Below are 21,587 nucleotides of genomic sequence, written 5' to 3' on the forward strand. Positions count from 1 at the left end.
AAACCGGCCCGCCTCCATGGCGCGCACGCGGTCGTATGCAGGCATAGAGGACGCAGCGCTGCGGCAGCAGCAGCAGCAGCAGCACGCTGCTGGCTCGGGTGCGGCGGCTGCGTCTGTTGCTGTTGAAGGCGCAGCAGCTGGTGTCGACATGGCCGCACGCGGCGGCGGCGCCCGGCCCCCCGCCGCGCTCATGATGATGAGCACCTCGGCGGGTCAGCTGCAGCTGCGGCCGCCCTCGCCCAAACCCCTGCAGCCGCTGCAGCCGGCGGCGCAGCAGACGCAGCAGCTGCAGCACATGCCCTCCGCCCCACTGCCGCAGCTGCAGTCCACATCCATGCCGCGGCAGAGCACGGCTGCAGCGGCGGCTCCTGCCTTTGGACGCACCAGCGGAGGCGGAGCCGGCGGCCACTCGTCCTCGCGCGCCACAAGCTATCTCAGGTACGTTTGCGCTTGTTACATACTGTGATGATTGGAGCGGCTCGTCTGCGCGTGCGTGCGTGTTTTGCTGGTTGGCAGTTGTACGCTTCTCGCGCGCTGTCACTTGCATTGCACCCTGACTCGGTGTGCGTGCCGCTGCAATGTATTGGCGCCCACCCAGGCACACCAGTCACGAGGAGGACCGGCGCCTGCACATGCTGCTGTCGGCTCTGGCGCGCAACGACAACAGCAGCCACAACCGCGAGGCCGCCAGCGGCTCCGGGCCGCGGACCATCGTCGTCCGCGACGGTGCTGGTGGCGGCACCACGACGCCCGGCGGCAGCAGCGCTGCTGGCCTTATGAATATGCAGCGGCAGCAACAGCAACAGCAGCAGCAACAGCAGCCGCAGCAGCCCCTGCCTTGGATCAAGACCGGCTCCAACTTGCCGGATATGCCCTCCCCCTACACGACCGACACCGCCACCGTCACCGGAGAGGTCATGCGCCGCTCCAGCTGGGGCACGGAGCACCCCTCCAAGGCCAACACCTGGGACGGCCGCGGCTCGCCGGAGGGCTGGCAGGCACAGCAGCTGGCGGCGCACTGGCAGCAGCTCAGCACCAGCTGCGGCCAGGTCCCGTCATCCATCGGCGTGCCGGGCGGCCCCAGCAACGTGACCAGCTCCGTCCGTGACAGCTGGGGCGGCCTTCCCAACTTCACGTACCTCATGGCCGCACTGCAACCCTCGAACGCCACCGCTACCACTGCCACCAACGCCTTCGCCCCGGCAGCGGCCGCCTTGTCTGGCACCGCCCTTGGCAGCACCTCTACCGCCGCAGACGACGCCGGGCGGGACACGGGGTCCGGCAACAACAGGCCTGCTCGCCGCACCGGCGCCCTGCTGCAGCAGCAGCTGAAGCTTCAGCAGACGCAGCAGCAGCTGCAACAGCAGGGGCAGTCACTCCCTCAGAACCTCAGCAAGTCTCTGCATCAAATGGCAACGGCTACAGTGCCTCAGTCGCTACCACAGCGCAGAGACCAGCAGCAGCAACAGCAGCAGACGCAGACACTGGCGGCGGCGGCGGCTGTGCCCGGCTCCACGGGTGAGGTGTTGTTCCTGGCGGCTGCGGCGGCGGCGGCGGCGGCCGAGGAGGAGGAGATGCGGTGGCACGAGGTGGTGGTCAAGCCCGTGAGCGACCCCATGAGCGAGGCGCCGCTCATTCTGGTGCGTCGGCGTGCGTTGGCGTGTGTCTGTGCACGCGCAGCACGTGCAGCTTGTGAGGGGCGGGGCGGGCGGCAGTGTGCTGCGCGAGTCCATGTTAGTAAAGCACAAGGGGAAGGGGTCGTGTGTTTGTGTGTGGTCGTGCTGGTGTGTGTGTGTGTGTGTGTGTGGCCTGTGAGCCAGATGTTGTCCATGCCTGGTGTACGCTGCTGGTGGCTTTGTGCTCTGAGCTTCTGTCAACCGCCGCAACTAGGCGCAAGCGACGTTCTAGCCCAAGCCCTACTCACCCAGTCCCTACTCACCCAGTCCCACACGCACGCCGGCGCCACAGGTGGTGCAGACGGACGTGACCAGCAAGGTGCAGGCGGAGGAGCGCCTGGCCCGCGTGCTGGAGGCCGAGCACCGCCTGCTTGCGGACATCTTCCCCTCCCACATAGTGCGCCATATGACTCAGCGCCGCCGCAATGAGGCGGACCTGGAGCGCAAGGGGCTGGTGCTGCTGCGGCACATCCAGGTGGGGCTGGCGCGTGCGTGGGACTGGGATGGTCCGTATGCGGAGGTGGGGCGCGGCAAACCCATCGGCAAGCAACCAGCTGCAAGAGCTGCACATTCCACCCCGTGAAGCCCGCGTGCCCTCATTCCCGACGTTCTGTGTGCGCAGGACCCGGCGGCCTTGGCCACCTCACACGAGTGCATTACCGTGCTCTTTGCGGGTGAGCAAGGCCTGAATGGCGCAGGGAAGGGGCAGGCCAGGCTAGGCCAGGCTGGCACTCGAGCTGCCGGAGGCCGCGTCGGCATGCTTGCCTGCCTCCCACATAAGTCCACCCATCGGCCAATTTGCCCCGCGTGCCCGCCACACACACACACACACACACACACACACACACACACACACACACACACACACACACACACACACACCCTTTCCCACTCCCTCTCTCACACACATGCCCTCCCGCCGCCCTCAGACATCAAGGGCTTCACGGACATGTCCAAGGAGGTGCCGGCAGCCACCGTCATGACCTTCCTAAACGACCTGTACACGCGCTTCGACAGCCTGACAGACGTGTACGGCGTGTACAAGGTGGAGACCATCGGCGACTGCTACATGGTGGCGGGCGGGCTGGTGGCGCGCGATGAGGACGGCTATGGGCGCGCGGTGCGCGGGCAGGGCGATGTGGACCCACTGCACGCCATGCGTGTAGTGGCGTTTGCACGGGCCATGCTGGAAGAGGCAGCCAAAGTGCTGCTGCCAAACACTGGCGAGCCGGTCAAGATGCGTGTGGGCATCCACAGCGGCTCGGCGACTAGTGGTGTGGTTGGGCACAAGATGCCTCGCTTCTGCCTGTTTGGCGACACGGTCAACACCGCCAGCCGCATGGAGAGCACGGGGCGGCCGGGTGTGATCCACGTGTCAGCCGCCACACGCGCCCTGCTGCCGCCCGAGGAGGACGAGGAGGGCTGGGCGCCCACCGGCGGCGTGGACGTCAAGGGCAAGGGGCGCATGGACACGGTGAGTGGCGTGGCGTTAGCAGTGCGCGTGCAGCATGTCCACTGCACGGCTCCTGTGGACCGGTACCGTTAGTGAGACACTCAGGGGACAGTGCCCAGGGCCTCCTGTCGAGGCCACGTGGTGTGGATAGGCTGCCAAGAACACAGCACCTTAGCTGCTCGCTGCCCTGATGCCGCGGTGCCGCCACACCAACGCCCCTCTCTCCTTCCCGCCGCCCGCTGCCCAAACCTCTCTCTCTCACACACACACACAGTACACCTGGTGTGCGGACTCGGAGGACGCACAGCGGCACCGCCGCGGCAAGCAGCGCCGGGCCGACATGCTGGGCACACTCAGCAACCTGATGGGGCCCGTGGGCCTCGCCGGCCGCAGCCGCACCTCGCGCAGCCCGGCTGGCGCGAGTGGCACGGCCCGGTCGCCCATGGTGCGGGGCCGCGCCCCCGTGGTGCCCAACAGCAAGTCTGGCAGGCGTGCGTCGCAAACGGCCAACGCCACCATGAACACTGTGAGCGAGTTCATGTCAGCACCGTCCGCTGACCTGCTGTGACAGTTGTGCCATCAAAGTTTTACATGATGGTAAGATGCACCGGACCTAGCTATATATGTGTGTATGTCTGGGTAAACGCATGCGTGTGGGGGGGGGGGCTGCAGGGGCGCCTCTGTGAAGCTGATTTAGTATGTGGGAGAGCAACACACGAGAGGCAGTCAACGTATGTGCCGTACGCACAGGGGAGGAAAACAATTGATGACATTGTAAAATTGATGACATTGCGTGATTGCGATAATTGTTATGGATGAACGGATGCCGTGCTCCGCGCTTTCCTGCTGGCCTGGAAGGCGGGAACTTCAGGACCGCTTTGGTAGTGGCAGCCTGCGGCGCCTCCTGTGCGCTTGGTCTAGTAGTCGGACTCGTGACTACATGGCTGCTGCATGCTCTCGTGGCGTATAGAGCGGGGGAGACTGTGTTGCGACTGGTAGACTGATAAGGCGGGGCGGCGGCCGACCAAGCGGCGGCCCGTTCACAAAGCCGTCTGCGCCGAGCTGTCTGCACCCACGGAATTTCTGTGTGTCTGTGCCTGCCACGACACCCACTGTGCCGGTGCCGGTGCCGGTGCATAGCCTGTCTGGGTGCGTGCCATAAATCCCGTAATCTCTTGGCGGATGGGGCGTGCCATAAGTCCCCTAATCGAGCAATTTTGTGGTAGTTGACAGAACATGCATGTAAGCCTAGAGCGCATGCAAGCTGCAAACCTGATTGCACACGTTTGAAAGCATACGAGACTTGGGTTGCCACTAAGGACGAGAGATGCGGGCTGTTGCTGAGGAATTTGTGATCCACGGTCTTGTCAACAGTGGGAGTTTAAGGTTACCTATGTTTCCATGAGGATACTAATATTTTGGATTGCGCTTCTCTTACAAGTGACCCGTATGGCTCCCAGGGATGCCTGGCTGCGCCCCAGCCCCGCGCTTGTTGATGCGGTTGGCCGCGAGGCTGCTGCTTGTTGAAGCCGTGAGCCCATGACCTACGGAGGCCTGATCCTTCATCACAGCCCTTGGCCGCATACGGCATGGCTGATGACGTCGCCGAAGGGGAGAGCTGTGGCTGTTGGTGTATGCTAGAATTTGGGCGGGGGCCCGAGGCGGCGGCAAGGACGCTTGCTAGCGACATGCGGAATCAAGCTACTTCCAAAGGTTCTGCCCAACCATTGTGCGTTTCTTGCGCGTGGGCACCCGCAGGTGTGCGATGGGACAGTGTTTAGGCAGGTTGGTGAAGTTCCCCAGAACAGGCAGATGCAGCTCCTCGGCACCATGGCCCTAGTGTGTTTGTATTTAGGCCACGCAGTAGGGGTTGCAATACGGAGGGCACCACATACATGCGCATACGTACACATAAACGCACTTTCAAGACTGTTTGCGACAGAGCACAACAGAAGGGACAGGTTGTGTGTGTGTGTGTGTGTGTTGGTGGTGCGGGGGAGGGGGTGCTACTTGCCCGAGCCCAACGTAATATGTCCCAATTGTCAAGGAATCGGGGAGAGGCGATTGCGTTCTCCCTTTGCCCTTGGTGGTTCCTGGGGCTACAGAAATGGGCTTGCTTATTGTGCCAAGGTTGGTTGGATCAAGTGTGCTCGGGTGGTGTGGGGGCCGTGTGCCTCCCAACGGGACGGGCTGCCACCCTGCCGCCACGCGGCTCGTGCGCTTGACAACGTTCGCTTGTGTCAGTTGTTTAGTGTGGGTAGCGACATGCCCTGCTTAAGCCGTGAGGTGTACAGCACCCTCGATTGCGGGCGGGCCCCCATGTAGGTTGCAACCTGTGCGGCTATTTCCTAACCCTAAAATAAGAGAAGAAGTAGCACATGCATATGCTTTGGAGCAGTGGTACGTTCGGATTTCGCGGCGGGGCCCTACGGGCATCACTCATACTGTGCGTGCCCGAGCGGCGCCTTGGAGCCCGCTGATTATAGGTTGCTGTTCGGCTCCATGTAGCCAAATGCATAGCTTGGATGCGTAGGCGGCACGTGTAGCACTGATGGTAGCATGCTCGAGCTAGCGGCTTGACGAAGCGGCACTTGCGGCCCATTAGTTCTCATGTTCGGCTTGGTGCGCTGTGATGACCCGCATCGTCTTCACCAACAACCACTCCTGGGGTATGCACACCAGCCTGGTGCTGTAACCCAATGTCATGCGCCACCGAGTATAGAGCATCGATGGTAAGCCTGGCCGTCTGAGTTTGAAGGACTGGTTGCATGTGGGCGGTTAACCGGGTGATAGAGATTATTGTGCCTCGTATCGGCACTAAGCGCAGTTGACAAGATGGCCGGAGGCCGCATGCAGTGCTGAGCTGTGCAACCCCCGCGTTATATTGCTGCCCCTACATGGCCACACGAGTCGGAGCTCATGCAAGGGGTCGCTTTTGAGGCTGAGATGTGATCCACATACTATTATTGTAACTCACCGCTCGGGCTTAGAACCGGACAGCACCCGACAACTGGTCGCTCTTTCAGCAGTTGGGTTGGGGAGCGGTGAGTTCCCCACGGGTGCGACATACCCCATGGTGCATTAGGGCCCACCGTGGCTCTCGCCAACGGCGGCTGCTCACGAGTGGTGACACCTGGCTGTGCAGAGTCACACTGGAGTGGGCCAGTGGGGCGGCGGACACCAGACTGCTGCGCGTGTCCTGCTGCCTCTCAGGGCATGTGGGCTGTAATATTGCGCCTTGGTTGGACTGTGCCTTCTTGTAATGTCGCATTCAGTACCGTACGGTATGTGTGTGAGTGCGGCGAGGCCCAAGCATGCGGACGTGGACAGTGGACCGCAACCGGCCGCGAGTGTTCCTGCTGAAAGAGCGACCAGTTGTCGGTTGCTGTCTGGACGTCCGGTTCCATGCCCCCTGCGACGTTGGTTAAGAATGCGCCTTGCTGCTCTTTGTTGCCTGTTTTGGGGCTGAGCACCCCGAGCGCAGCGATTCAGAGGGGGGGCCGAAGCCCCACAGGAACACCCCTGTCCGTGCGTGATGGCCCTAATACCGTGGGGTCATGTCGCACCCGTGGAGGGCACTGTAAATACTTTCACACCTGGCGTAACTCATGTGTGAGTTACAAAGGGACACGAGAACGAGGTTCCTCACCGCCATCCTCTTCACCTGGGCCCGGCAGTGCAGCTGCACAACAAGCTGGGGGGTGCAAGTGGGAGTGCAAACCTTGAAGCTGCCCGCCACACACCACGCACCCCTGGCCCGGTAGGCCCAGCACCATCGTGTGCACCGTCAAAGCCACAGCGGCGGCGGGGCCTTCATAACACCTGCTGCGCCGGGTACCCAGGTGCTCACTCCGCATGCCCGTGTCAGGACTCCCACGCACCGGCCGGGTGTCAAGCGCCTCTCCAGCGGCCCAAACTGAGCGCCGCCCGCCTGATGCGGCACGTAACACAGCGGTAGATGCGCCCGCGCTGCAGTTACGTCCAACCGTGCACGCATGGCACACACACACACACACACACACAACACACACACACACACAAAAACACACACACGCACACACACACGCACACGCAGACAGCAGGTCGCAGTAGTACAACTGCAAAACGGCGGGCGCCCAAAGCGAGCAGGACATACCCACGGCCATTGCGACCCTGTCGCTGAACCAACAAAACCATACCCACAGGACCGCAGCCTGCAGCCCTCTATGCAGGGGCCAATACTGTGAGACACTGCAGTGCCATAACCTAACATGCCTAAACATCATACAGCCAACCCGCCGGCGCAGCCACAGGAGCCTCGGCCCATGTGGCCCATGTGGCACACAGTGGCCGTGCAGTCATTGCAACTAGAACGCCAAGTAAGGTTGGGAAACTTCGAGCGAGCTCTTGCTGCTGATGTAAGGCTCACAAGCATTTGCCAAAGTCGTCGCACAAGGCAGAATGGCACCCCCTGCATTGACTTTCAGTGCTAAGAAGCTTGTCAAGACCATACAGAGATGCCGCGGCAAGGAGCAATTACGAAGCCGCATCAGGCAACTGCCTACGGCGCGGCCATAGCCGCACGGCCGTGAGGCAGCTATACGTGAGATAAGAACATACAAGGACACGCCATACACAAGCACAGTTAACATGTACCCGGCCCGGTGCGGGTCAAAGCAACATGAATCTCAGGGCCACCACTGACGTCCCCAAACAAATACAAGACGAAGGTCTGACATGTGTCTGCTTCTGTGATGGCTTGTCCTCCTTAGATACGCAAAACCTTGCAATCGAAGCCATGGCCAATGCTTGCTTGCCTATTCTTCAATGTCCGGGGAGGCCGCCTGAAAGCACCGCCCAGGAGCCGCCGCCGCACCGTCCACACACCCTCACCAGCGCTGGGGCGGCTCAACCGCCATCCATCGAATACACCCGTGCGCGCTCGCCCGCTGGCCCAGGGTCAGCAATGCATCTGCCATGTGCTCCACAGCGGCTCACACCCACATGGCCCACCACATCAAATGGAACGAACGCAGCTCGGCGATTGGAGCATACGCGGAAGCAGTCTCAGCAAGCTACCTGCTCACGACCAATACCATGGACACACACGCAGGCGGACCTGCCGTGTGCCGCCATTGTGCACATCCCGCAGTCCTGCTCTTTCGGTACAATGTCTAAGTCAAGCACCAATCTCACAAAACCCAACAAAGCCCAAGTTATGACAATACTTTATTTGAGGTCTTCAATGAGCGCGCTACCAGCTTTCCTGGCGCCTTTTGGGTGCCTCCAACAGCCTCTTCCATCTTCCAGACCACCCAGGCAGCAATACGCTGACTGGGGGACCAGTCTTCAATTCTCGGTTGTAACAGCCCACATCAAAGCGTCGCGCAGCAAAGAGCCCTCCCTCCCTGCCTGTACGGCAAGGGAGTATGTGTTAATAGTCCGATGGGCCACCAGCATCAATCAAACAATTAACGCGGAAATCAGGTGCCTTGAGGGGCAGGGCAACATGGGACCCTAGAGGATCAGACGTACGTCATAAATTTAGGCAGGTGCCACAAGAGTGATGTATTGTGCAGTATTGTCGGCGACCAGCGGTCCGGCATCCAGGGGTTGCCAGCAGCCTTCATCACGTGCGTGCCGCCGCATACGCACGTGGCACAGGCAGGCCGATGCACCTGTGTGCTGCCAGCTGGCATGTACGGCGGCTTCGGGCCCCCGCGGCACCCCGTGCAGGCCGCCAGTAACAAACACGGGTGCGTTGATGACCACCACTGGCAGCCTCCAGACTGCCAGAGCTCAACTCGCTGCCGTGGTACTGCGGTGCAATCGCCGTACTCAGCTAACGTCGTAATGTTCGCACCGCATTACGCACCCCAATACAAACTAAACAGGCGGTTCGGTGGAGGGGGTGGCAAGCGGCGCCTCCAGCCCCTGCACTGGCGATCGGGCTGACAGCGCCGGCTCGGGGCCCACGGCGGCTGCCATGACACCAACCGTACCACTGGCGGCAACAGCCGCCGCCGCCGCCCCAGCTGCAGCCGCCTGCTGCTGCTTGGCCAGCTCCGCCGCCTCCGCCGCCTGCCGCCGCGCCTGTCCCGCCTCCTGCGCCGCCTCCGCCAGCCACACATGCTGCAGCAGCTGCACGGCCGTGGGCCGGTCCGCGGGGTCCGGCGACACAGCAGCCCGAATGAAGTCGCGCGCCGAGACCGGCACCGACGCGGGGAAGACCAGCACCGGCGGCTGCGGCGACACAGCGCCCGAGGCAGACGCCGCGCCACTGTCGCCCGGTGCCGCTGGTTGTGCTGGTTGCGGCGGTCGCAGCTGTCCGGTCATCAGCTCGTAGGCCAGGATGCCAACACCGTACACGTCCTGGCGCACGACACAGCAGGCGGGGAGGCGCAGGAGAAGGAGCGGGTTTTCAATTGGCAGGAAACAGGGTGCACTCACGTGGTCATAAAGCGGCGCTTGATGCTTCGGTGCAATGCAGGACACGACATGCATGACAGGTGTCTGTAGTGGTGCCGTGGCGCCCACCCGCCCATCCAGGGCATACAACTGCCGCCACGACCAGAAGGTGCTACACAGGCCACGCCGCCGCCACACTCACCGCGGCGGTGGTGTAGGCGAGGTCAGCCCGGTCCTTGTTGTCGCCAGCCACGTTCTTGAGCGGGCAGCGCTCCACCTCGGGTGCCATGTAGCCTGTGTATGTGAGTGTCCGCGTGCACAAGGACATTCGCCTAAAGCAGCCGTTTAGACGCAGATGCACGCGCGTGCTGGAAATTAAATGTCGAGACGCCACTGGCTCAGCATCACGAGCTGGGCGCCGCAAGGGCGCCGCAGCGGAGTCTGCCAATCAAGTATCTGTGTTGGGGTTCGAAGATTCTGGTCAGCCAACTAGGCAATCATGGTTGAAACACCATGCGGGGGCGCGCCGTACAGGCAGCGCTAGACATGCCCTCTCGAGTGTGCAGTGACGTTATTGTTCTAGTTCAGTAACCTGAAGCCAGCACGCGACGTAAGACGATCAGCACTGAGGCGTGAGACGAACGCTAGCTAAGCCCTTGAGTGCCTTCCTTACTTCCAGCCCGGGAAAGCTCTAACCCAACCAATCTAGCTTCTCACCCTGTGTGCCGGCGCGGGTGACGGCCCGCTCTCGCAGCAGGTCGATGGCCAGACCCAGGTCCGCCACCAGCAGCCGCCAGCCCTCGCCCAGCAGCACATTCTCGGGCTGCGAGTCGGAGTGTGTGGGTGTGGGTACGCACAACGTATGTAAATGGGATGACGGGGTGAACAAGCACGAGCGAGCTAGTGTGCTGATGACTTCTGATTACCGGCGACCTGCGCCATGTCTAAAGTCACTGCCGTACGCAGTGACAGGCATGGCTGTGCAGACGCGCGTGCCGAGCAGGTCGGGCTGCCCAGTACGGCAATGCCGCACGCACCTTGATATCTCGGTGGCAGATGCCGACGCCGTGCATGTAGGCCAGCGCCTCCAGCAGCGGCCGCACCACCGCCACGCCCGCCACGTGGTGCGACAGGCGGCCGCCGGGGCGCCGCCGGAAGAAGCTGAACAGGTCACCGCGCGCGCCAAACTCCTGCACCGCCACCACCCGCTCCACGCCGTCCTAGGGTGAGGACGCACGGGGAAGAGAGCACAGGAGGAGGGGTTCCAAGCATTACTAATCAAAGAAGGCGAAGTTGAAACGGTGCGGCAGCGTTGCCGGCTGTGTGTGGAGTTGTGAGCACCTCAAATGCAGCTTCAGGGACGGGCTGCAGCACTGTCGGCACTTGCGCGGTTACGATTACGCATGTACGACCTTGGTGCATACCGTACACGGCTTGCCCTGTCTTTCCAACCACAAGCTTGTTGTGCTTCGCTAGCCTGCTAGCACCCCCCTCACACGTTCCACAGCCCGCCAGCTACCCACCAGGAATGCGCCGTACATCTGGGCGATGTGGCGGTGGTGCAGCTGTGAGTGGATCTCGATCTCGCGCCGGATCCTGTGCGACGTCCCGGCGGCGGTGGTCGCAGGGCAAGCGGGGGAGGTGAAGCGGCAGCGGCCGCGCGCAGGAGGGAAGCGCACATGCATGCACAGTCCTGCGCTTGAAGCTTTGACCAGCCACCGGCGCGCGGATTCTCTCCGCTATCACATTGGCCACACTCACATGTGCAGTGTGTTGCTGGGCACGCAGCGCAGGTCGTACGTTTTGAGGCACACCTGCATGCCGCTGCGGAGGCAGGTCGCCTGCATGAAGGGGTTTTGGAGGCGTGTGTGACATGCGTGCCCAGTGTCTATGCATGCAGTAGTGCAGCACACGGGCGGCAGATACGGCGCCGTTATGCTAGGAACTGCTGGGCATGACATCTGGCCGTAAACCCTTCGGCCCATAAAGACGATGTCCGATTAGGTTTCTGCAGTCCGATGTGTATGATGCTTCACTTTGCCGCGAGCTCTCACCTGGTAAACCGCGGTGACGTCGCCCTTGTAGAGCCTCCGGGAAACGCGGTAGTCGGCCATCGCCCACACCGGGCGGCGCATGGATGAAGGCACCCGTGCTGACACAGCCAGTGTCTTGGAGGCGGCTGCGGCAAGGCCGTGCGCGGCAGCCGGCGCCACTGGGGTGACACTGGGGGGTTTCGGCGCGGCTTCTGGCGGCGGGCTCTGGCTTGATGGCGAGGTGTACAGGAACGGCGCCATCTGTGCAGCGCCGGGGGGCGCCGGGCTCCCCACCCGGAGGCTCGACAGCGTCGTGTAGAGCGAACCCGGCACCGGCGAACAACAGGTGCTGCTGAGGGAGTTGTGGTCGCTGAGGGTGCTCGCCAGGCTGCGGAAAGTTGACCGTGTCTGGCAAGATAGCTTGCAGAACTGGTCCAGCTTGCCAGCCTGCTCCTGTGCCTGCTCCTCAGTCTGCACATGGCCGCAGTTGTCACTGGTCACCGTGGCCTCAAACGCCACCGACGAGCCGGAACTTGGCGATGTTCTACCAATGTCAACACGTTGAAGGCTGGCGGTGGGCCTGAAGCAGAGCGTTGAGAGGGCGCACTGCCAAGCACTCCCGCGCTTCCGCAGCGCAGCATAACGACCAGTTTCTTGAGGCAATATATTCATCTCGCCGACAGTCGCGTGTTTTTGCCGACGCAGCTACAGAACGAGCTGTATGGTCCCTGGGCGGTTGACGAGTGCCAGCCTGCGACCTGCGCTCACAGCATTGTGGGGAGTGTATTTGACAGCTGTATAGGGATACTATGATAGCCTGTATGTGCGGCCCGCATAACAAGACTGGGCAAAGGGTCCCGGAAGGTGGAAGATTGCGGGGTTTCGATGAAACGCTGAAATCCCATGAAGTGCGTTTTCCTTTCCGCAATCGGTAAGAGTCGCTGCCTATTTGCCTTAGCTGTTTGTGCCGCCGCAGCAAGCAGGCGCGCACGCTCGCAGCCGCGCAATGTCTGGGCCACTAAACGTCAACTCGGCCGCGAAGAGCAGTTCACCATCACCTCGTTAAGATCAAAACCCCTCTTTGGCTCTTTCTTGCGTGGGTATAGAGCGCGTACCGTACGCGGCTGCGCTTGCCACTGTCAATGTTCCTGGACTCCAACGACTGGGCACGGCTTGAAGTTATGGGTCCCCTACCATCCTATGCGCTGCTACCCTGGAGCTCTGTGCACCCCGCTCCAGGACACTGCGCCGAACCTCCCTTTCAATTACCGTGCGCTTGCACGCCCACCGGTCAACACCTGCCCTGGGGAAGACTGCGAAACTCCTGCCATCCTTTGTGCTTGTTGCCATCTGCTGCACTTCATCCAGGCACCGCCCGCCATGTGTCCAGCTGTGTCCCGCTGTCAAGCACAAGCACAGCAGGGAACAACCCCAAAAGCAAACCAGACACCGGCAGGTCTCAACCTCCTGCGCGCCGGCGCCACTTCAATCTAGCTCATGCCCTACTCCTCAACCCATTTCAACATTTGGACATCAACAGCTGCCCTCAACCCGCTCAACGGCATATGTGCCCGCATAACAGACTTAACTTGGAGCTTAATGTGTGTGCTCCTGACATTGAACAACAACAATGCCTTGCCTCTCCACAGCAACACGCTCCCAGCCACCATGATGATATGATCGGTGGGGCACACCATGATGCCTGGCCAAGCGCGCTGTCCGAAACTGCGAAGGGCCCCTTGCCAATCCGCCTGGTTGCCAGAAGGACCAGAACCTACAACAGCACACGCGACCGCATGTGTTGACATGCACAAGGTCCGTGGTCCGCCCCATTACCGCGCCTTGCCATACTGAACGCGTGTGGTGCGGTCGTACCTCCCAGCGCAAAAGCCCACTTCCAAGGCCACGAGTATACTAGAAGCTACAACAGGAGCCGCGCTATACATTACTGCGCTTTGCCTTGCTAGCTGTCTGCCCGCGCTGTCTCTCCTGAGGCTCTCCCTCCTGAACCGCTGCTGCTGCTGCTACTGTTGCAAATTCAATGTATCTACTCCAAAGGTTGTATGTCGCGATCGTTGCAAGCGCCTTTGCTGCTGCCGGCTGGCTGAATGACTTGGTAGGTATGACACCCTCCAAGGTTGACGCCAAGCGCATGGCCCGCCGAGGCGAGTGCGCTGCTTGCCATGCCGCTCGCTGACATGAGGTCTACCAGTGCTGTGCTGCTGACTTCTTCGTCCGAGTCCCTCCCTCCCTCCCTCCCTCCCTCCCTCCCTCTGCGTGCTTGCGCCTCACAGGCCGCCGCTGCTGCGCGCCTGCTCCTCCAGCACCTGCAGCGCCGCCTGCATGGTCATCAGCGCGATCTGGGGCGCCGCCGCCTGCAGGTGCTCCAGCTGCTCCAGCCGCCACGCCACCACCGTCAGCAGCCCCACCGCCACCGACAGCAGGAAGGCGGCCAGCATGAGCCACCTGGAAGGAGCGCCAGGAGCAGCAACACGGGAGTTAGGGGAAGGTGTGACATGGACGCCGTAAAGCACCGTTTTGGGCCCGGCACTAATAACTGGGAAATGGTTCAAAACTCCTTGTGCGGGCTCGTGTGTTGCATGCGCATCCAGACAAGCTGCCCGGCCGGTGAAGGAGCCCGACAGCTGCAGCAGCACACGCGTGCATAGCCATTGCGCGCGGCGGTGCGCGGTGCGGGGCTTTACATACGGCTGTGCCTAACCGCCTCCGCGCCATGACGCGCGCACCCACTTGCGGTCGTTGCGCTCCACGGCCTTCATCCAGAGGCTGCTGACGTGGTCGCTGCGCTCGCGCCAGCTGTCCTCCTTGAGCCGCTGCACCTCCGCCGCGATCTCCTCCAGAGGCAGGTCGGGCGGGATGTAAATGGCCTCCACGGGCTTGGAGCCCAGGCCGTCCTCACCCTCGCCGCCCACAGCGCCGCCGCCGTTCAGCCCAGACCCCGCCGCCTCGCCCTCGCCGGCCTTGCCCTTGCCAGCCTTGCCGCCATCATCCCACGACCAGAACTGCCACCAGGGCTTGCCGCCGTCGGGCGTGTTGGCAGCGGCACCGCCGTCGGTGGAGGAGAAGGTCACGTCCGCGTTGGCGGCACGTGGCCTGCTGGCGCCACCGTCCGAGTCCGAGGGCGAGGTGGAGCTGGAGCTGCCGGACTGCTGCTGCGACTCGTTGAGCTTGGCGGTGCCGCCCTTGGGCACCCAGAACTGCCACCAGGGGTGGTCCTCGCCCGCTGTGCCCGCGGATTCAAGCCCGGCAGCAGCCGCAGCAGCCGTCACGCCATCTTTGTCAAGCTTTACGGCAGCCGCTGCTGCTGCTCCGTCCTTGCCTGACGCGCCTTGTTTGCGCTTCACCTCATCCTCGTCGTGGTGGGCCTTGTAGCGCGGCAGCCGCGACACGATGGCGTCCAGCCAGGCCGTACCACCACCGCCGCCGCTGCCGCCGCTGCTGCTGCCGGGATCCGCGGCCGCCCCGGGCGCCGAGGACGAGGCCTCCGGCGGGCGAGAGCCGCGTGTGATGCTGCTGAGCGAGTGCGCCGACACCGTCGCCAGGCTGGCCAGAGCACCCATGACACCGCCGCCCCCGCCACCAGCAGTGCTGCTTGCCTGCGCCCCCGCCGCGTCGCCGTCCCTGTCCGCCATCGTCCCGGCCGCCGCCCCGTGTGCCGCTGTTGCCGGTGCGTCTGCGCCCTGGCCGCCGACCAGGTCGTAGTCCTCCAGCCGGCCCCGCTGCAAGGGCGCCGACTGCCACTCCTGCTCATCCGCCTCCGCCTCCACCAGAGCCCCCGGCCCCGTGTGCCGCTGCGCCAACGCCGCTGCGCCGTTGCCATTGGCAGTCGCCTGCGTCGGCGGGACGTGGCTCCACCCGTCCTGGCCGCCCGACGGTGACTGCACCCCTGCCGCAGCCGCGTCCGAGGGCCGGGCGCCGTCTCCACTGCCGCCGCCGAGCACTGGGCGGACGCCCAGGGTGTGGCGGCTGGACACACCGCCGTCGCCAATGCCGCCGCCGCCGCCTGGGGCCGCCGCGAACAGCTCCTCCTCCATGCTGGCTGTAGACGCCCCCGCCACACGTGCCGGCGGCCGCTCCAGGACCACAGTGGTGGCGGCTGCCGCCGACGTGGGCAGCGACGCCGCACCCGCCACCATCGCCGACGACACGCCCGCCGACCCAGTGCCACCGGCGCTGCGGCCGCCCCGCGCCTCCACCGCCAGAGCCGGAATGCGCTCCAGCACCGGGGCAGCGGCGGCAGCGCCACCGCCGCTGCCGGGTCCTTGTCCGTCACCGCCATCGTCATGGTCGTCGTCGCGGGGCCCACCCCGCCCCCGCCGCACCGCCGCCGCGCTGTCTGCAACCGAGCGAGGCTTGGGCGCCGTCACAGCCGCCCCCGCTACCTCCGCCGCCTCCGCCTGCGAGGATGCGCTGGCAGCTGCCGCCGCCGCCGCCGCGGCCTCTTCAGCCAGCACGCGCAGCCGTTGCCGCGCCGCCGCCACCGCCACCGTCTCCACGTCGGTTGCGCCGGCCACCACCGCATCCACGGCGCTCTCTGACGGCGGCGCCGGTGCTGACGTGGTCGCACCGCTGGCTGCCGGCAGCGCCTTGGGCTCACGGCCCGCCGGCAGCTGGATGGGCGACTTGCCGCCCGCCGCCTGGCCCTGGCCCGGCTGCCCGACGATTATGGACGCCCCCTGGTCCACTGCGCCCTTTGCCGCACCCGCCGCCGCCGCGGCCGCCTCCTGCGCTGCGCGCGCTGCGCGGGCCGCTGCGCGCGCAGCCGCCGCCTTGGTCATGGCAATGGCAGACACGGCGGCGGAGGCCGCGACGGCGGCTCGGCTGCTGGCTGCTGCGGCGCTGCGGATGTCTGTGATGGGCGCCTGCGCTGCGGCCTGCTTTGTGAAGTTCTCCGCCTCCCGGTATCCCGAGTCCTGCTCGTCGTCGTCAAAGTCCTGTGCGGCGCATGTGCCACAGTGGCAGTGACCAGGGAGCGTGGGTGGGCACTACGGTCTTGCAGAGTACCCAGGAGGAACTGGCGGGACTACAGGCATAATTAACCCGCTGTCAGCTACAGCATACGGTAACCCTGCCCGCACGCACGCACCTCGCCCTCTGCCCTGCTGCCCCTCACCTTGTAGGTCAGCTCCACCAGCACCTCGCCTGTGGGCACGTCCTCCGCCGCCGTGATGCCGTAGGAGGACGCGGGCGCCTGCAGCGGCACCCACATGGACACCTTGCCGCCCTCCTGCAGGGAGCACGCGGGACAGGGCAGATAAGAGGGAGAGAGGAAGGCCGTCACAACAACACGTTCTTCATGCATTATGACGCACCACGGCGAACGCTGCACGACCCCGCTGCCTGCCACCCCACCGGCAGTCCGGCGTCCCCCCCCTCCCCGGCCATGGTCCGCCTCCCGCCCGGTGCACTCCCACTGGGCCCGCGGCCGCACCCGGCACCCCGGCCCCGCCCGCCCTGCCCCGCGCTGCTGCTCACCGCGCCCTGCTGCGCCTTGATGAGGTCCTCCAGGCGTATGGAGGCGCGGCCCACCTCGGTGCGCCCCGTCAGGTGGCTGTCCTTCACAAGCATCTCCAACACCTGCGGAGGTGGCAGCAGCGGCAGCGGCAGAGCTCGGCAAATGCGACCACCCCCGCTGGCCGAACGTACGGCGGCGCACAGTGCCACCCTGCCCGTAGGCATTCCGACTCCTGCCTGCCGTCCTGCGGCCTCCTGTTTGCCCCCAGCTCTTCACGCTCCCCCCGCCCGCCGCCTCCCCCACCTGCACGCCCGGGTCCTCCACCAGGAACTGGAACTCCTGGTTCCACACCGGCGCGCGGTGGCGGCCCGGGTGAGACGTGTCGCCCTCACGCCGGCTCTGCACGGCCTGCGGGGTGGGGACGGGGCGAGGCACGAGGCGCTCAGGGGCATGTCAACATGAGGGTCAGCGCATCAGGCGCCCAGCAGGTGCGCCGCCTCGCAAAGCAAGAGCTTGTCACAGCACATCGGCGCGCCCCTGCTCCGGCCCCCGCCCTGGCCTCGGCCCGCCTCACCTGATCTCCCAGCACCAGACGGCAGTAGGGGTTGCTCTGCCCCGGGAAGCCCCACACCGGCAGGTTGCGCGCCTCCCGCAGTGTCACGCTCAGCTCGCCCTGTGCACAACACGAACACACATGTACGTGCACACACAGGCTCAGGCAGGCAGAGCGAAGACACGCCAATCCACTGCCCAGGACAAGATCTTGCGCGGGCGTGTCCATCCTGCACCACTTTGCGCGCCCAATGCCGAGCGCCGTTCAGTCCCTCCGCCCTGCTCCCGTCTGTTTGCCTGGACCCACGCTAAAGCTTTTGCGCCGAGCTCTCAGCTGCCCTCTCCTGTGCCGTGCAATGCCGCCGCCCCTTATCCCGCCCTCGGCCCCCCCCCCTTCCGCGGCACTCGCCTTGAAGGCCTCCGGCAGCGTGATGCCGCCCGCCGGCGTCTGCGGCCCCAGCGGCAGCGCCGCCAGCAGCGCCGCCTCCACGGCGTCGGCCTGCAGCACGGCGCTGGCCACCGCGCGCATGATGGTGTCCCGCCCCACCGCCGCCTCCGCAATGGTGGTGACGCTGGGCGGGATGTTGATCTCCAGACGCTCGGGCAACACCATCAGGCCTGCGCGCGTTGAGGACGGAGCAAGCACACCAACGCAATTATAACAGGTCTGGCCTTCCTATGGTGCATGCAGGGGTGCACAGGGTGAGCCAGTGGAATGGTGACGTTGGTGGAGATCCAGCGCGGCGACCCGGGCAGTGTTGACGTGCAATCAAGGTGCCAGGGTACGAAGCGACTGGCTGTGTACCTCGGCCCCCGCGCCAGTCCCCCGCCTGTTCCCATCGCGCCGTTCTGCCTACCCCCCACTGGGAACGGCGATACCACCTCCCCCCATCCACCCCCACCCCCAGCCGCGGTCTGTCGTGTGCCGACACGTCCGCCGCGCCGCGCTGCGACGCCCCCACCCCACCCCGCCCCGCGCCGCGCCACGCACCCGGCAGGTCCACCGTGAGCAGCTTGCGCAGGTAGTTCTGCACCACCGGCACGCGCATGAGCCGCACGCGGTTGTAGGGCGACAGCTGCACCTTGACGTTGGGCGGCCCCACAAAGGCCAGGCTGATGGTGCCGATCCAGGGGCACATGGGCGCCAGCCGCAGCTTGAGCCACATCTTGCACTCCAGGTCCAGGTCCGACACCAGCACAGGCACCTGCGCCGGGCGGGCGGGTGGACGTTGGACTCCAGGCATGACGAGTCAGACGATGGTGGCCATGGGAGTATGCGGCCGTGGGTGTGGTTCAGTGATGGGGTTGGGCCCCGCATTGCTGCATCGGCACGCACACCAGAGGCGCCTCATGAGACACACCCTGCCTTTCCCCATCTTCTCACAGGTTCGTCCAGTTTCGACCGCAGCCTAGCGCCGCGCTCCGCGTTGGCCTTTGCACCCTACGACAACCCCTCCACAACCTTCCCAGAGGGGCTTGCTCCCCGCCCCCCTCCCCCCCCCCCGGGTCACGCACGCACCTTGAACCTCCAGCGCCCCTCGCCCAGCTCCAGCATGAGCAGCATGCGCGCGCCGCCCGTGTAGCGCAGGTCCACCACCCCGTTCAGGTCCGAGTCCTGGGCGGCGACACAGACAGTGCAGCAACAACACAGCATGCGGGTCAGCGCGCGGGCACACACGCGCACGGGCTGCACAGCCTGCGGCCCAGTCGCACACGTCAGCCCCAGGCCCCAGGCGGTCCGTCCAGTCCCCACTCCCCTGGGCCCAGCCCCAATTCCCAGCCCCACGACGAACCCCCCCCCCGCGATCGGCTGCCCCCTCCCCCCCACCTTGCGGCTGTTGCGGCGGCGCATGTTTGAGAAGTAGGGCGCCTCGTGGTCCAGCGTCAGCTCCACCACCCGCAGCCGGCACAGCCAGCGAGGCACGGAGCCGTCCTTGACCTGAAGGGTGCGGCGCGGATGCAGCGAGGTGCGGGTGAGTGGCGGCGCGTGGGGCCAGACGCATACTACCAAGACAAACTGTGGCCGGGCGGGTTAACATAGACAGTAGACACAGACTGCGCAAGCCCCAGAGGGGCCCCTGCAGCGCGCCCGCCTCCCTCCACCGCAGGCCCCCGGGGGCCTCTAACCAGCAGCAAACCGCAGCCCCCCTGTGCGTCCCGACTCCCGACGTGCGCTCACCAGTCCGTCGAACACGGGCTGCAGCAGGTCGATGATCCAGCGCTCCAGACCGCGCTGGTACACCCGCCACACCTTGCGCCAGCACATGTTCACCCACTCAACGCTTTCCCCAGGGTCCGCGCCGACCGGCGGTGGCGGCAACCCGCCCATGGCGGCTGCCGCCGCCACCGCCGCCGCCGAGGGCGAGTTCGGCGGCGCCGACGGCAAGCCGTCCATCGTCCCCGCGCCACCGGGACCTGCACCCCCCACTCCCGAGCCACCCAGGAACGCCAGGGTGGCCGCCGCCGCGCCCGACTCCCCGTCAGCCGACCCTGACCCTGGCGTCGAGCGGTCCAGGCTGGCCCGGCTGCTGCTGCCGCCCGACGTGTCCCGCGGCCGCCAGCTGCCCCAGGCCGCCGCGTCGTCGTCCATGCCGTCCCCGCTGCTGAGCCTGCTGCTGGTGCTGGTGCTGGCGGCGGCGCCGCTGCTGCGCCGGCTGTCCAGCAGCTCCATGACCTGCCGCGCCCAGCGCTGCCGCTGCAGCCAGCGCGCTACCATCTGCAGCGCCACCGTCAGCAGCACGCCCAGCACCACCCCGCCGGCGCTCACCCTGCAGCACACACCCGGCAACAGAAGCAAGAAGCAAGTGAGGGCGCAGCACGGGGACAAGTCCTACAGTGCTAGTGCCCCAAATGTGCTGTGGCTGCATCGCCTCACGGAGGTGCGTTTGGTTCAAACAGGTACCAGAGCCCTGCTCGTAGTACCAAAGCAGTCACATATAATTCCCCTTTGTCAACAGCATGTGTAACCATGACCACACAGCAGCTGCCTCAGCACGCACCCGCTGTGCGCCGGCAGCTTGGTCGCGGACGCCATGGGCGCTGCGGGCGCAGCAAGTCGCTGCGCCCCTGGCTGCGCCCCTTCCCGGCCCTGCTGCCCCCGCTGCTGCGGCTGACCGGGCTGAGAGGACTGCACGTCAGACGACCGCATCGCCGTAGACGTGGCTGCTGCATCCACCCACGACGCCGCGAGTGCCTGCGGGCGGACAAGAGGAAAACTGGGTCAAACTGCTGCGAGCTGGTGCTGCCGCTGCCCCGACACGTCACGCCAGCGCACCGTCTCCCCCTTCGCCCACGCAACCCCTTTTATGCCTGGCGACTTCGAGTTTGCCATTAGAATGCCAGCCGTGGCGATCCAAACGTGACCAGTCCGGAAGAACCAGGTGCGGCAGGAATCGAGGACTGGCAGTCGAGGCAAGCCGAGCTGGCTTGTTTTTCAGATGCACCACAACCATGTAAACGCACCTCAGAGACCCCGAGGGCCGCAGCTGGGCGAAGTGCCACCCGACGACGCCACGCACATCCGGCCCGCAGCCGAGGCCCCACTCCCCAAGCTCCCCAAGTCGGCAAGTCACGCCGGGATCCCTGGTAAGTTTACAGAAACAAAACCCAAGCGGATGGGCAAGATAAATCTACCACTGGTGTCGGGGGCCTTCAACAAAAGGTCCCCCGCAAGCTTCTTGCAAATTGCGACGTTGCAGAGTGGCCCCTTTTTCATCGTCGACCAAGGATCTCCTTACCGTGAGGGCCGGGGGTGAGCCCAGTTGGCCCGGCCCCCTTTGGGGCAAGGACATCGCCACCCCTGCACACTCCACGCGGTGCAGCGGATTTGCTATGCGTAATGCCCTATACCACAAACATCGCGCTTAATAGTACAACGAAAGCTATTGAGCCTCCGCGACTGAACTGAGGCAGTTCAGTCCGTGTGCAGAGCGTCACAGAGTATAATTTCCGTGTGTAATTCGTCTATAAAATGCTGTAGCTGTGGCATTCCTCATTTCATCGAGCTTCGC

The 21,587-nt window shown here is 64.7% G+C and overlaps 3 protein-coding genes across 4 annotated transcripts in view; 1 reads left to right on the forward strand and 2 right to left on the reverse strand.

Annotated features, from left to right (window-relative positions):
- Positions 1–6,404, forward strand: part of CHLRE_02g074800v5 (uncharacterized protein) — a 15,023-nt gene extending 8,619 nt beyond the window's left edge. The window contains exons 14-19 of one of the 2 annotated variants that reach the window (XM_043059124.1): positions 1–438; positions 599–1,640; positions 1,969–2,151; positions 2,299–2,350; positions 2,606–3,150; positions 3,404–6,404. The exon at positions 1–438 is cut by the window's left edge and continues 1,196 nt beyond it. In XM_043059124.1, coding sequence (XP_042926758.1) covers positions 1–438; positions 599–1,640; positions 1,969–2,151; positions 2,299–2,350; positions 2,606–3,150; positions 3,404–3,697 — 2,554 coding nt within the window. In that variant the 3' untranslated portion in view covers positions 3,698–6,404. The remainder of the gene's footprint in view (positions 439–598; positions 1,641–1,968; positions 2,152–2,298; positions 2,351–2,605; positions 3,151–3,403) is intronic. The other variant, XM_043059123.1, reaches the window with a different exon arrangement.
- A 31-nt stretch (positions 6,405–6,435) lies between these two features.
- Positions 6,436–12,361, reverse strand: CHLRE_02g074850v5 (uncharacterized protein). Its single transcript, XM_001701780.2, has 7 exons — positions 11,571–12,361; positions 11,278–11,357; positions 11,040–11,112; positions 10,554–10,736; positions 10,234–10,339; positions 9,719–9,810; positions 6,436–9,480 (listed from the first exon to the last, which is right to left on the reverse strand). The coding sequence occupies exons 1-7, from the start codon at positions 12,219–12,221 to the stop codon at positions 8,995–8,997; spliced, it is 1,671 nt and encodes a 556-aa protein (XP_001701832.2). The 5' UTR covers positions 12,222–12,361; the 3' UTR covers positions 6,436–8,994.
- A 64-nt stretch (positions 12,362–12,425) lies between these two features.
- CHLRE_02g074900v5 (uncharacterized protein) lies at positions 12,426–21,521 on the reverse strand. The gene is made up of 14 exons (XM_043059125.1): positions 21,315–21,521; positions 21,040–21,159; positions 20,577–20,770; positions 19,757–20,345; positions 19,406–19,516; positions 19,097–19,192; positions 18,569–18,782; positions 17,987–18,195; positions 17,600–17,698; positions 17,329–17,433; positions 17,046–17,147; positions 16,684–16,797; positions 14,301–16,504; positions 12,426–14,015 (listed from the first exon to the last, which is right to left on the reverse strand). Exons 1-14 carry the CDS (start codon positions 21,366–21,368, stop codon positions 13,838–13,840), a joined length of 4,389 nt encoding a protein of 1,462 aa, XP_042926759.1. The 5' UTR covers positions 21,369–21,521; the 3' UTR covers positions 12,426–13,837.
- Positions 21,522–21,587: the final 66 nt, after the last annotated feature.

Source organism: Chlamydomonas reinhardtii, chromosome 2 (assembly GCF_000002595.2).
Source record: "Chlamydomonas reinhardtii strain CC-503 cw92 mt+ chromosome 2, whole genome shotgun sequence".
Classification (NCBI taxonomy): Eukaryota; Viridiplantae; Chlorophyta; class Chlorophyceae; order Chlamydomonadales; family Chlamydomonadaceae; genus Chlamydomonas; species Chlamydomonas reinhardtii.

What these genes read in the sequence shown, in the direction of transcription:
- CHLRE_02g074850v5 (XM_001701780.2), bottom strand. Translation starts at nt 12,221, where the DNA reads ATGAATATATTGCCTCAAGAAACTGGTCGTTATGCTGCGCTGCGGAAG. An exon ending in AGATGTACGGCGCATTCCTG is followed by an intron (nt 10,737 to 11,039) that starts GTGGGTAGCTGG and finishes TCCTCACCCTAG; the next exon opens with GACGGCGTGGAGCGGGTGGT. An exon ending in CACCCGCGCCGGCACACAGG is followed by an intron (nt 9,811 to 10,233) that starts GTGAGAAGCTAG and finishes TCACATACACAG; the next exon opens with GCTACATGGCACCCGAGGTG.
- CHLRE_02g074900v5 (XM_043059125.1), bottom strand. Translation starts at nt 21,368, where the DNA reads ATGTCCTTGCCCCAAAGGGGGCCGGGCCAACTGGGCTCACCCCCGGCC. An exon ending in CGGCCCTCGGGGTCTCTGAG is followed by an intron (nt 20,771 to 21,039) that starts GTGCGTTTACAT and finishes GTCCGCCCGCAG; the next exon opens with GCACTCGCGGCGTCGTGGGT. An exon ending in CGCTGCCGGAGGCCTTCAAG is followed by an intron (nt 17,699 to 17,986) that starts GCGAGTGCCGCG and finishes TGTTGTGCACAG; the next exon opens with GGCGAGCTGAGCGTGACACT.